The 14,856-nt window shown below is 40.7% G+C and overlaps 1 protein-coding gene across 1 annotated transcript in view; it reads right to left on the bottom strand.

The window, feature by feature from the left end:
* clstn2 (calsyntenin 2) overlaps window positions 1-12,636 on the bottom strand; it is a 149,545-nt gene extending 136,909 nt beyond the window's left edge. Inside the window, exon 1 of the mRNA XM_037083713.1 lies at window positions 12,482-12,636. Coding sequence (XP_036939608.1) covers window positions 12,482-12,557 — 76 coding nt within the window. The 5' untranslated portion in view covers window positions 12,558-12,636. The remainder of the gene's footprint in view (window positions 1-12,481) is intronic.
* Between the last annotated feature and the right edge of the window lie 2,220 nt (window positions 12,637-14,856).

Below are 14,856 nucleotides of genomic sequence, written 5' to 3'. Positions count from 1 at the left end.
AGGGCAAATTACCCATTGAGAAAGCCATGACAACAAGTGTCAAACCACATTCATTCTGCGCTCTACATCTGATAATGAGATACAGCTCAACACTTCAGACTTCCCGGATGAATTGTAAATTCCGAGGTACGATAGACATTTATGTGAAATTTCACAGTGTTGCAAATATTGTCTCCATGGCATGTTTTTTACGTCATCTCTCAGCATAAGAAATATTGTGGGTGAGGTCGCTACAGGAGGGACTGTGATATATTTGGAGTATTATATTCCCATAGTGCCACAAGAAGACTATGGAGGGCATTTTCTGAATTTAATAATAAGCCAAGCCACATTACTCTCCGCAGTTTGTTTTAATCTACCACAGGGATCAGGTTGAGAGAGAAAACATTGTTTATCATCACTTTTCTCCTAAAATCAATATCTTGACAACAGGGATGAATTACATATTCTGCAGTAACAAAAGAGGGCAGCATCACTGCCTCATATTTTTCCCAAATCGCACCATGGCCACAAAATCGTCCTCATTTCTCAAAGGCAGCCAGAATAACAAAGAAGTAAAAGACGAGTGTCTTCTGGATATAATGATACTAGAATGCCTGCAAGAGTCGGTAAAATCCACAATGCTGAATTTCTGTCATGACTCCCAAAGCAATTACCAGTGTTTTCCCTTCACTTTGCTTCTCAGGGCTACTGTCTAAATAAAGAAATGATGCTTGAGAGAGGCAAACAGCACCTTGAGAGGTAAACAGTGTAGCTCTTAAATATTGTATGACATCTCGGCCTCGTTGCTACCGGTGTGAGCAAACCAATAGTATCAGTCAACCAAGTGGGCAGAAAGAGGGAGGAGAGACAAAGGTCGGAGGGGTTAACAGGGGGAGTAAGCTTGCCATCTTCTCCCTGATTTGTCTCATCCACAAGCATCTGTCGGATGCTTTGTGGTGCTGCCATCTTGGACTGCTCCTCTCACAGCTGATCCCTATTACTGGGGAGGACAGCAGCCTTATTACAGAGGCTGAGGAGCTGCTAAGTGAATATACGTGTGTGTATGTGTGTCTGTTTAATTGTGCATGAGTGAAGGAGGAAGGATGTCAGTGCAAGGGCCACGGGGAAAAGGGCAGCTGTGGGAGAGGAGGTACGAAGGAGGGAGGCAGAGAGACAAACACACTCATGTCCAATAAAGGCAAACAGCCGTTACATCCCTAAGTAGCATGCTTGGAGCTACTATAGCTGCTAAGAGGGGTACTTTCTGACAACTCTGGACCATTTTCTGGCCAATTACTTTAAATAAAGTGCAGCGGGTGAGCGGTCACAAGGGGAGAGAGGAGAGGACGGGAGGAGAGAGGATTGATGATGTGTTTTAATGCTAATACGTCCCAAACCGATACATCAGCAGTGTGATCAGTGCTCTTTTATTCACTTCCATGCACTTTCATTCGGGTTATTTCATCTGTGACCCTCTACTCCTCCTCCTTTCTTCTCACAGAAATGCCTCTGGGGCACTGGATACCCTCTCTCAATAAATATCAATCTCCTGCGACATGTAATAAAGTGTTATCATAGGTTCAGAACAAAACCAATCCAAGCTTTAAAGGTGAATAATAACTGATATTCAACACAATGTAACAGGCTTATGAAGGATACATTTCTCATTGCAATGTGCTCTACTTCGATTGCTTTATAAATGTACAACATATTTCAACAACAGAGTCAATGTTGCCACTGGATGGCATAAATGCTGAAATGAAAGCTGTAAAGTTTTTATTGTCGGTGGAGTTGAATTTACTCATCCAATAATGTGGAAGAGAAAAGCGCAATTCTGACAATTGTGTTCCGGAGAAAAGTAAAATATTTAGTCTCTGGAGGATGATATTAAGTGTATGTTGCCATAGCGAGGAGGCAGACTGTTTCAAGTCTTTCCTTCGATCAGAAGTAATTCTTGCACTCCACTCTGATGTGTCAGTATGGTGGCGCTGTCTTTTCAACTCGATACAATAAAGTCATTGTGTGCTTGTGAAGAAAATTGACTATAATTACGGGGGACAAGTGCCACAGAGATATGGGGGTGAGCAATCCACACACAAAGCCCTGGCATTTTAATAGAAATTTAGCAGTTCAGTCGTGGGTTAATTGTGACAGGTAGAGTGAGGAGGATGTTCTTCATGCAGGGCTCTTTGTTTGGGAGACCATCAGTTCTTTAATCAGTCAGTCTTTGTCGCTCAAAAACTATCCATAAAAGTTTATTTAAAAACAGTAGTCATTTCACTGTCTTGCAAAAAACATAATACAAACGTTTTCGTCTGCTGCCTCCATTTAATCAGACATAACAGAGAGAGAGACAGACAGAGATAGAAGAGGGAGGATTTAAAGTTGTTTATTTTCCTTTTCCTTATAATTTGCTGTTGAGAAAATGATGCCGTATCGAGCTGAAACAATGAGTCAACAAATCAATTAGTCATCAGCTAAAAAGAGGAAGGTATACAAGACTATGTTATTAATCAAAAATGCCAACTAGGATGACAGGTCACTGACAGAGGATCAGAATTAAAATGATAATTATTATCATTTTTATCAATCAATAAATAATTATCATAATATTCTTGATTCACTTATTGCAAACATTGGGAATCCATGGTCTCAGACAGTGCACTCCTCATTTAATGAGTGCTTGTGTTCATGCTGATATTTAGTTTTGTTCCAAAGTTGTTTGCAAGACTGTTGGAGCAGCTGAGAACTGCAGTCTTTCTGATTTCTTGGAAATAGCTGTAATTAGTTAATAATATGAATACAAAGCAAAGGTAAAAACTGAAAATTGTTCACACTGTATGACAGCTTGCATTAAAATGTACAGATATTGTAGGGAGACTGCGATTACACCACAGCAATGGCGTCCTGACTCTCCAGATGCGTGTATAAGGATTCATTTATCTTTTTATGAACAAACCAATTACGTAAACACATAATCATACTACCTAACACTACAATACAAAATACTATTAACACCTTGTCCTATAACCTGCAGCACCTTATCAGCTGTTCCTTATCCCTTCGAAGGTGGAATTACCACCTCAGACAAAGGCGTGTCGTATATGAGGGTGAGCTGCATATTGTATACTGTAATGCCCAAAGGCCCAGCCAAGCTCTTTCTGATAAAAGGGATGTTTCATTTTGCATGTGCAATTGCGAATGTCAATCGATTAACAATAATGAGCTGGAAAAACCTGGGTAAGCGCCATTATCAGACTGTGCAAAAAACAATGCTGAAATTGCAGAAAGATTAATAGGATTTTTTGCTGACGGGGAACAGAGTTGTAATAGCAAAAAGCTGCGGACCGTGAATAAAATAAACGGAAAATGTCATCACACTAGAGTAAGTAAAAATTAAAAGTCATCTGTTGTGACAAGGGAAACGTTGATTTGCTGATACAAGAGTGGTGGGTGGTAAAACAGTTCTCATTCCTTTGGGAAAAACAGAGAACGAGAGGCAGAGAGAAAGAGAGTACGCAAGTTAAGAGGCTTGGTGGAGAACCGACAACAGGATGGAGTCGGCAGGCAGGTTTTGGTTGAAAGGTCAGATGAGCATATGGAGTGGCGTGGAGGAGGAGGACCAAATGACTCAGAGGGCAACGGCAGACTATACATCAAAAACACTGCAAATGGAAAAACAAAGCCAAACACGGGGAGTAAATTACAAATTGGAAATAGAGGCTCTGTTCTGACACATCTAAAATTTATGGATCAGGGAAACATGAAGTAGGTGACTCACAATCACACTACTTATTTCATGGGAATACAGTGTAAATGGCCTCATAAGCTCTATACACACAGTTCATATTTCATCTGGACACACATACACAGACACACACACACACAAATGCACACACACAACAAATTATACTTTGAAATATACTCTGAGGATAACACAAATGAGGTCATTAACTCTCTGGAGAACACTTCCTGTTACAGAAACCAGTGACTCGGAAAAGTCAATATTTGAGCAGGTGCTAAACCATGGCAGGTTTTGATGTGCATAGTAATAAGTAAATAAATAAGCGTGTGGATACAATATGAGGAAGCCTTTTTTTAAGGATACGACAATTACTGTGTCAGAATATGTTAATTTTGACCTCTACTAAAGCAAAAAAACAAAATGAAGTATATTGTATATTTTACTAAACTACAAATAGACTTGTCCTCTTTAATATATTCATTTCCTGCCAAAAACATGTCATAACTCTCCCACCTGTGCTGCACACAATGAAAGATGAAGAGCATGTGGAAGGTGAGCCGAAAAAATACATCACACACACCACAACAAAAAAGAAGAAATGGGAAGAAGAAAGCATGCTTTGTTCTAAAATACCCTTTTTTGGGGGGAAGGACCAGAGAGACCAGAAAAAGAACCAGCTTCTCTTATTCCCACTGGTCTCTGCACATCATTTTTAATTAAACAACAAACAACTACACACAAGAATAAAATTAAAAATACTGACCATTTCTAATTACGGTAAACCATTATTTAATTTATAACTTTTCCCTCTTTAGTGTAGATTACTTAAGGAAAGTAAGATTTGAGTCGATGAAAATGTATTTACTTTACTCTTACATCAAAGAGATCATTTTTAGGAGGAAAATTAAATGAGGAAATTAGGAAAACTAAGCTAAAACAGTTTCTAGGTTATATGACAAGAAGATATATAGAGGCATATGTTCCATTCCCAGTCAGCTGAATTAAACTACTTTTAATTAGCCCATAACACAGAGTTTCATTTCTTTTTATGCCACATAGCACCAGATTATAAATGTAAACTAACCCAGGGAGGCATGAAGCACCTAATTAGTAGGTGTCTCAAGTAGACATACTGGTACATAATAAGTCGCTATGATGCATTTTGCAACACACAGTGAGACACAATATACACACACAAACACAGATTTGGAGGCAGCGTTGTCACCGCAACACATAGTTACACTTACATCTTTCAAAAGATTTACAAATGCAACAGTAGTGGAGACTAGTTGAGGAAGGAGAGGGGACAGGGAGCAGACGAGTCAGAGTACAAAAGAGGAGACATGAAGGGCGATGGCAGAGGTGAGAACATGCTGTCTGTAGTGAGGTGAGGCTCAAGACTGGCAGCCTTACAAAGGATGAAGAAGATGAAAATATGAAAGTGATCCAAGAGGAGAAACAGGGATATTTGCTCCGACACACACAAACCCAAACCCTCATATCTAATGTGCTGCTGCCAGGCGGGGAGAAGCAAAGAGAGACAAAGTCAATGACACCGACAGAGACAGGTGGGGTGGTAGAGGCAGAAAGTCCTCGAGGTACGAACAGGAAGATAGACGGAGAGAAACAGATAACTCATCTGACTGATGACTCATGAAAATTAAAAACCTTTCTTCTTGAAGACCTGCTTTCATTTTCCCTCCCTGCTGTGATTCCTTTCTTCCTCAGCAGCAATTTTAGCTTCAGGTACATCAGGTGCATGAGTGTGTGCATGCATCCAAACATGACTGAAGGTGTGAGCAAAGCCACACAAACTCATCTTTCCTGTCTGTTTTTCACACACACACAGATACACACAGTGATGTTCTGTCTCCTCTCGAAATATTCCTTTGTTGTCTTAAAAATGATTTGTTTTTCAGTCACACACTGCGTCGCCTTGTAGGCAAAGTATTAGAAAACTGAAAAGAAATCCCTTTGGCATCACTTGCAGTTGCACCTATGATGTTGCACACTATGTAGTTTCACTTTGTAGCCTACCTCTCCAACACTCACACAAACCTGTGGTTGTAAAACATCTCCAGAATCATATCTCATGGTGGAAAATACATGGCTCTTTCATGGTTGCTACTGGGGGGAATCAAAAGCAATAGAAAAATCAAATATAAAGCCATTTCAAAGCGTACAGCCTGGCCCACACAGGACAACTTGAAAGGGAGATGAAGGAGATGACTCAATCAATGTGTGAGTGGGTGCGCTTGCATGTGTGTATTTGTGCGTGTTTCTTATTTGGTTGAACATGAGCACACACTGCACTGTTAACACATTTTATTAGGTGTACAAATACACAGCAGGCTAATAAGTTTGTATTGGAATTATAATTAAAACAGTGCGCAGTGGTGCATGTCTTCATAACTTCAGGCTTTATCATGACTCACAACAGACCGCCGTCTATTGTTTATTAAAGGATTGCTGGGCCTGTGTACATAAAGACAATAGAAAACATTTCAGTGACACCAGCTCATGGGACACAGTAGAAGCACTGTGCCTTAGTTCAGTCTGTGTTCACACTGCTTTATTCAGCCAAACCCTGATGGAGGACCAGCAATTTTCCAAATCAGTAGTTTTGCATGCTTTGACTTAACAAGACTAAAAGCACAAACAAATATCTCACCTGAAGACAAAATGTTCGGCTCTATTATAGTCCAGAGGCACTCATCCTCCTTCTTATTTGCCCTGAGATGTGCTCTTGCTGCCAACACAAGGCAATCTTTTTGTGTTTTAGTTGTAATGTCAGCGAGAGCAAACAAGTCAATGTAAAAGCAGAATCAATGGGCCTCGTTTATATATATATATATATATATATATATTATATATATATACATAAAATTGTGGAATTAATGAAATTATACTGATTCAGAAAAACTGAGTTACAGTCTCATTCTCTGCTTATCAAATGCTGACACTCCTCCTACTCCTGCCATAGTTACATGGCCATTTCTGTGGGAAGTGTCGGTCGACGGGCGCCGTACGGTGGCTATCCACTGCTCCTCAGGAATTGGGTTGAATATAGAGAATGAAGTTTCACTGCACTGTATTTAGTATGCTTGTATGTGACCAACAAAGGCTCTTCTTTTTCTTCCATTCACGCATAGAGAATTCTGGTCCTCTGCACCAGTGTTCACCAGAATATGAATGCTCAAGGGAGATTCTGTTGTCTGTTTATTTTTATTTTTTTTGTTATAAAAGATGTTTTATTTATTTGTACCTATTTGTACCACCAGATATGTGACCAGGGACAATGTAGTGCTATGTGTGCAATTTTGGAGGGACTGTGCTGGGGAGAAGGATTTGCAAGAGGGGTTTGTATGGAGGGGGAGTTTAAAAATGATATTTTCTATGCATACTGTGTATGATGTAATTAATGTTTGATTAACAATAAAAAAAAATGTGTCATGTACTATTACAAATGAGCTTCGACTGTGTGCAGGACAAGCAGTTTTAAACACCATTAGAAAAGTGGCTGCCTGAAGACGCTCGACTCAGTTTGAGTCCTTAGTTGAAATGCAACAGAGACCCGTTGGAGCTGCGGGGCAAACGGATTGTGACTCAGCTGCACCAAGTTGATATGAGGGTTTCTCCCCTGAGCCTTAACATTACACTGAGTTAATTCATGCTTCCCACTAATGACATGACATGTCCTTAAGTAGGACTGACTAAAGCTTGAGACAAACCTGAACTTGAGTACATACACTAGACAACACACTGGTCAGTAACCACTTATGTTCTGGCTGTAAAGACCCAACAAATCCTGCAAGAATGTCATTGTTTCACCAAATATTACTAGATTTGATGACTCATACCCAAACGTTTGATTAAAAGTTGGTATCCATTGAATTGAGTTTCATTCCAGTGTTACCCACACAAACCCTGTATTCCATCACACATACTACCATTCTATTAAGTGTGCCAGAAGAAGTATTGCAGCATGCAAGCCAGCACTCTTGTCTGGCTATTCCGACACACATTCCTCCGTGCAACCAAAGATACATCACAGTGTGTTTCACAAGTATAAACAAAGTCAAGAGAACAAACATTTGACAGCTCAGAATGACAGACACCATCAATGACAGATGAAAACATATTCGAGTGTTAAGTGCCTTTTATTTATACTCCAAATTTCGTGCTAAGGCTTCAATCAATATAGGAGCAGAAGTGTAAAAGTTCAAGGCCCACTGTCATAACCAATTTCCCAACTGTATGCATACCGCAGGCAACAGTATGTACTTTGCAAGGGCACCTGCATTGTGTATGCATTTTCTAACGCACCCATAGACTGTGCTTGTGCTGGCCGACCAGGTATATTAACTGTCACTAAGACTTCTTTCAGCACTTTTTCCTTCATTCTTTCAGCTATCTGAGAGAACAACTTCAACCGCTGACTAGTGGACAACCTGCCCTTGCTCTACCCCTCTCATCTACTGACATTCTCACACGCTCTGCAGAGAAACACACAGCAACAAAAGGGAGAGCAATGTTCTCTAATAACACATCCCTCCTATAAATGCAATGTTTGTGATGCGACCTCTCCTATTTAACGTTGGCCTTGTACGCCGTTGTTTCATAAAAGCTTGTAAGTGCACCTGGTTGTTGCAAAGTCATTCAGCACCCTATTGGTTTTCATAGTTTCCAAAAGGCTGCATAATTTATGACAAGCTTCCTATTATGAAAAGGGAATCAGGGGCTGAAAAATCCAGAACATGAGGTGAAGCAACTTATAAAACATACTGCAGACAAGAGAGAGCAAAGGCAAGCCAGTGTGTGTGCATTAAAGTGGACGACAATCAAAACTACACTATGTAGGCAAACTTTTAAAGTGATTCAGAAAAAGAAGTTCATTTTCGAGCCTCACTGTCATGTTGTGAAATACCACCCTTCCCTCCTACAAGTGAATGGCCATTTTGCAGGAAACAATGCACACTGGGTTTCTCTAATGTTTAATACATTTGTGTCCCTAAAGTACACAAAGCGAAATGAAATAAAAATGTAAAAGGAATATGATGAAATAATTATAGAGAATCATCAGGCACATTACATAAGGTTGAAAAAAAAATTGTGTTCTTTCTTTTTTCCTCTTTTTTGCTCGTTCCTTTCCCAAATTACTTTCTCTGTCTCCTCTAGAGCACCACGGCAGCCATTCACTGACAATCAGCCACCTGGTGAAGCTTGAAGGGGAAAATATGTGCGTGTCTTTATTAACAGATAAAAAGTGTTTACTCAGATAGTTTCAAGGAGTGACCGGGTGTGCAAGTGTGTGTGTCGCGTCATTAGTGACAGAATGGGGGAAAGAGAATGCGGAGGGTGTCTCTCAGAAGTCAGGACTGCATGCAATGTTTATCCACCACATATTGAGCAGCACTAACCAGAAAGCCCCACCGGGGCCATTGGACCAGCTGGTGTAATACTGGCATATACACACAGCCCTAAACACAAACACCTCTCTCTGTGTCTGTCACATACACACACACAACAAACACAACCATTCTCTGATAACCACACATACATCATCCTATGGCAGCCCTTCCATTCTCGCTCCTCTCCTCCACCTTACGCCTCATCAGACATATTATAATTAGCCGTGCTGAGTAATTAACATCCAAATTAGGACATTAATTTACATATCTGCCCTCATTTGCATATACTTCCAGCAGCACACAAACCTGACGATCCTCTGCACACTTATAAATGCCAGTGCAAAGCACAAGGGTACTCCGTCTTCTTCAACACAACTGCCTGCCATCGCAACTCATGCGCACATCTTTTAACACAAAGCAAACATGTATTTTTTCTACTTTGTGAAGCATTTAAAAAACAAAACTGCAAATAGCAAACAGAAGAGAAGTTGGAGGGAGGCTGAGAAAAGGTACAACAGGAGTAAAAGACAGAAAAAGTCCGGACAGGCTAGGAAAGGGAGAGAATATAGATGGGACTGTGGAGGGGTTCGGTAATAGAGGTACCCACGATAGAGTGAGAATGTGACACTCTCCAGATGAGAAAAGGCAAAGTAAGACAGAAAGAAGACTGCGTCACCATTTATACATCTCACTTAAGCCCATAAAACTTTGAAATTGAATCCATGGCTGTGGAGAAAGAGAAAGAGAGAGAGTGGGAAAATCAGCTTTGGAAATCAGGACTAAGACTGCTCAAGCTTGGAAAGAGAAGTGTGGAGGAGAATGACGAAACAGTCCTCTCTCTCTGTGACATTTGCCCTCTGAATGGCATCAGCTCAACGGAGCAAAGCAACCAAACAGTGATGTGAAGTCAAAGGGGGAGAGAGAGAGAGAGAGAGAGAGAGAGAGAGAGAGAGAGAGAGAGAGAGAGAGAGAGAGAGAGAGAGAGAGAGAGAGAGAGAGAGAGAGAGAGAGAGGAAAAGCAAAAGTGAAAAAGGAAATGAATGACAGTAAAGAGGAAAAGAGCGACAGGATGGGCCGAAGAGTTCCCGTCAGACATTGTTTCACCAGTCATTGCACAGAACAGGAGAACCTGAGTTATGCTTCTGCGTTCCACATCGCTTTCACGATTTATGTTCCGGGGAGGATAATGCAGCTAGACGGCTCTGTTGAAAAGACACCCATAAATCTGATCTTGTTTTCGATTTTTTTTTTTTTTCCCTCCCTTTCTTTCTCTTTCAGCGCCCCTCTAATCCTCTCAGTCTGTGTTCTCTGGCATTCATCTGCTCCGGTCTATTTCCTGACTTCTTATGTAAAGGTATTCAGCAGCAGGCCTTTGTCTCATGTTTACTGTATTCTGCTGAGCTTGTAAATACCAAATCTACACTCACACACACAAAAACTCACTCCCGGTGTCCCTCTTACACCCCAAGCAGATATCCAGGCAGGCGGGCGGCACACAGAGGCCATGATCTCTTCCTTTTAAAATGGAAATGGCTGTCCTTAAATACCATGCATTATTCTGAGAGATTAACTCGCTTTCATTACCGAGTCAATACAAATTCAGCAATTTCTTAAAACGTGTGCATTGCATAGGGAACAATAACCGTGGATACAGTACGTGTAGCATATAGTAATCAAGGTGTTTACACATCGCATTTACCTTTCAGTGAGACAATTAACTGAGTCATTAAGGTCTCTAAAGAAAACAGGCTCCTCTGTAAAGATAGTCTGAACCTAGTTAGCCCTCCCTATGGCTCACAGCCATATGGAGGTCTTTTATAAACAGGGAAAAAAACTGATAATGTTTGGTTGAGCGCAGACAGCCAGTCAGCCCTGCGCTCCCACTCCAGAGACCCAATTAACACCACTGTAAACCGCCGCTGCCCTTCATAGGCAACACCAGTCAACGCTGGGTGTGTGTGTGTGTGTGTGTGTGTGTGTGTGAGAAAGAGAGAGAGAGAGAGAGAGAGCGAGAGAGAGAGAAGGAGAGACTATCACAGGGTGAGTGTGTGATTGAATACAACGCCCTGACCAAGGCTGCCCTCCTCGAGCACAAAACGATTATTGTAGACAGAAATCATCTTCAGTTCACTGGCCAACCACTCAATGAGGACCGGCAACACGACCGCTGATATCCTCCGTAAATATTATGTTTATGGTGTTAATCATTTCAAAAGCAACTGAGGCATGTAAGGTTGCCTCTGAGACATAATAGTCTGCGGGGAAGATCTTTAAATGTGACATAAATACTTATATGAATACCTATATTGAGTAAGTGAAATGGTGGTGAGTTGTGGGTATCATTAGAGCTGAAACGATCGGTCAGTTAAGTTGATCAGTTGATTGACAGCATGTCTGATAATCAATTACTTAAGCGTTTATGTCGTTTTTTTCAAGCTTAAATTAACAGCCATTTTCATAGTTTAAGTCTCTGCTTGTTATGACCTGCTGCTTTTTCATTATCTTATGTAATACATAGCCTAAATTAAAAATGTTTATGGGTTTTCTAAATAATATCTGATAAAACATCAGTTGAGTAATCTATCAGGTTAAAAATACCAACCATTTTCTAGTTTAACTTTCTTGTTTGTGAGAACCTGCTTTTAATACAGACCTTAAATCTAATATTTTGGGGGGGGTTCTTAATGTTAGTTAGCCTAATAGACAAAGTACTTGATCAATACTTCATGGCTTGAGTCATTAATCGAGCTTAAAATACCAACCATACCCTGGTTCAAGTTTCTTGCCTGTGAGGATCTTATACTTTTCATTTTATGTAATACAGAGATTCAATTTAGTAGCTTACTGTAAGGTTTCTAAATGTTAGCCTACAAATTCATGGGTGTTTTCCCACTAGTACATGTTATTTTGAAGCTTATAGCAAACAATTACTTAATAGTGGTTCTGATTTCTATAATGGCGGTTATTCATGAATCTTCTTTTTTTAATTTTCTATATCCCATCAAGAAACTGAAGCACCAAACTAAACACCTGTCTTGCTAACTTCCCTCTCTGCCAGTAGGTAACTTTGACTGACAACTGAGTCATATTTCCTCCGAAAAAAACCACAAACAACTAGCTACTGAAGATTTAGCACAACTTCACTTGAGACAGTCCAAAAAATGAAGAAAACAACAACAACAACAACAACAACAACAACAACAAAACACCTTAATGGCGACGAAGTTGTTCAACGGTTGTCGCTCCCGTCGCCAACTTGCGCAACTCAAACGCGAAAAAACCGGTGAAACATTTCGAAGCCAAGTTAATTTCTCTTCCACAATTTTCTTTTTCGTGTTCCTACCTTTGCCGCCAAGAGCGCAGGAGTGGTGGCCCCAGACGAGCCAGAACAGCAGAACCGGGAGCCCGAGTGTCTGCATGGTTGTCGAGCCGTGTAGCTGATGTCTGCCCGTCCGATCCTCTTCTCTCGAATCCTGGAGCAGCTCCCGAGCGCGAGGATGTTTTCAACTGGCCGGGCGCGCGAGGGTTGGTCGTTGGGTCGAGAGACATTCACTGAGTACTGTAAGTAAGGAGAGCGAGAGAGAGAGAGGCTGACGTTTAATAGCATCAATAAAACAATTTTTCCGGTTAATAATTTTCAAAATAAAACATAACCGACCGTTCATGTTGAATTATGTCAAAAATAGGGGGTTAAAACGAGATCAAAATGATACAGAGTGAAAAAACGTATTCTTAAAGGCGCGATTTCACACACAATTAATGACAGGTGCTCTGAAATATTTTTCTTTCGAGTATAACATTTTTTTTAGACTTTTATGTTGAAGAGTAAAACCGTCCTTTTCGGGTTAAACCTAGCTGGCTTGACGAAAACTCTCAGTAAGAGAGAATGAGGGGAAGAGATGTGGAGAAAGGATGTGCTTGAGTGAGATGAGAGTGAATGTGCTGCTAGTTTGGTGTTAAGAGGGGAAAGTGATTGATATTGACACCCCTCCCCGGGAAAGGCCTGCCAGTTAGCTGCCAATGATTGCAGGAATACAGCTGCAGTTATTAAATCAATTCAATAAACCCCAAGCTATGGTGAGGCAAAGCATCACGCAGACATTCTCGAAAGAATGAAACACACATTTTTAATCATACTGTGATTCTCGTGTTATTCTATGCATTAAAGTTCTGCAAGCTTTCCGGGTTGTGACCCGATGAAACAAAGCAATTTCCTGCCCAACTGTCTATTAATTGGAACCTGTTGGACCAAAAACTATTTTTTTTCCTGCTTTGCATGAATCATTTAAGAGCCCCAAAGAGGGGGAATTATCTAGTATTCATAAAAAGACAAGCAAGGATAAGCAAGAAATCTATAGAACTAACATTTGCATGATAATACATGCAGAGACGAGTTCAGATTAGATATTAGATTAGGGGGTACACATTTTGATATTCAGATTAGTCAGCAGCCACGGTGCATCCTTGAGTCAGTTTATTAGCTGTCACCCTGCATTAATTGCCAGGGTTAGTTGGGAAATGCAGAAAGATATCACTTTAATTGAGGAGTCACATCGACTGCAGGTTTGGTTTTTTTCCATTTTCTTACAGCATCACTCCTTTCATAATCGAATGAAGCAGCTGCTGCATGATGTTCTTCCAGCTGTATCCTCCTAACAAGTGCCCAAACAGCACAGCTATACTCCCCCTCACAGATTTGAGTCTTTCAGTTTTCACCCTGTGGCAGATTCACTGGTTCTCTCTAACGGCCGTATGTTCCTCAATTATTCCCCCATGTTTCGTCTTCTGGTGGGTGTGGGAGTGCGATCTGGGGATTAGAGAGAGAGAGAGGGAGGGAGGGCAGACCTCAAGTGAGTTAAGAGGATAACAAAGATAGAACAGACACACACAGAGACACACGGGCATGTAGGACCACATTTACATGCACACATAGTCACTTACACAAACAGATTCTCCCAGTTGGCTGTTTCCATGGGTAGTGGCAGCTAAGTTACAGCAGAGCAGTGATGCAGGAAAGATGGTGCAATGAGCAGATTGTCCTTCTAATTGTGATCAGAACCGCAAGCACAGGAATCATTCAGGACAGGTGACAAAGGGAGTAAATCACACTTGCATCACTGAAGAAATTATGGCGTTGGCAAATGCACATTTTACTCTCAACACTTGCAGGCCGGTTATCTTTTTGACTTTCTACTTTTTATAGGTTCTCTTGCAAGCCCAAACAGTTTATGACTCATTAATTATTCAGCAGTTTATGACTGCTAAATTATTCATCTTATTAACAAATAGACTCACATATTAAGATACTGAATGCTCACTGCCATAGGAACTTGAAGTTACCTTTAAAAACAAAAAAACACCCGAATGTTAACCCTAAGATCTTGATTAGTCTGATTGGTATACAAACAAACTACTGAACCAGTGACACTGTCAGAGCACACTAGGCCTGCATGGCCAATCAGAAAGTGTTCCTCCAATCACAATAAATTAATCTGGGAGCTGCCTTTCTGTCTATCTGCAATAATTCTAGTGTGGCAACACAGATGTCTGGCTCAGACAAACTTTATCTGGTATGAAGGCATTTGAGGATTTAATGGATACAGTCCAAGCTATCAAATGAAAAGCACCCTTTAGCCTGGACACGTTGCACTAATGAACCTAAACTCAAAACATAAAAGGCCTCTGTATCCTATGAAATTGGCCACTTGTTCATCCATG

Source organism: Acanthopagrus latus, chromosome 21 (genome assembly GCF_904848185.1).
Source record: "Acanthopagrus latus isolate v.2019 chromosome 21, fAcaLat1.1, whole genome shotgun sequence".
Lineage (NCBI taxonomy): Eukaryota > Metazoa > Chordata > Actinopteri > Spariformes > Sparidae > Acanthopagrus > Acanthopagrus latus.
Note: the sequence above shows the minus strand (reverse complement) of the source record. Positions and strands in the feature narration are given on the sequence as shown.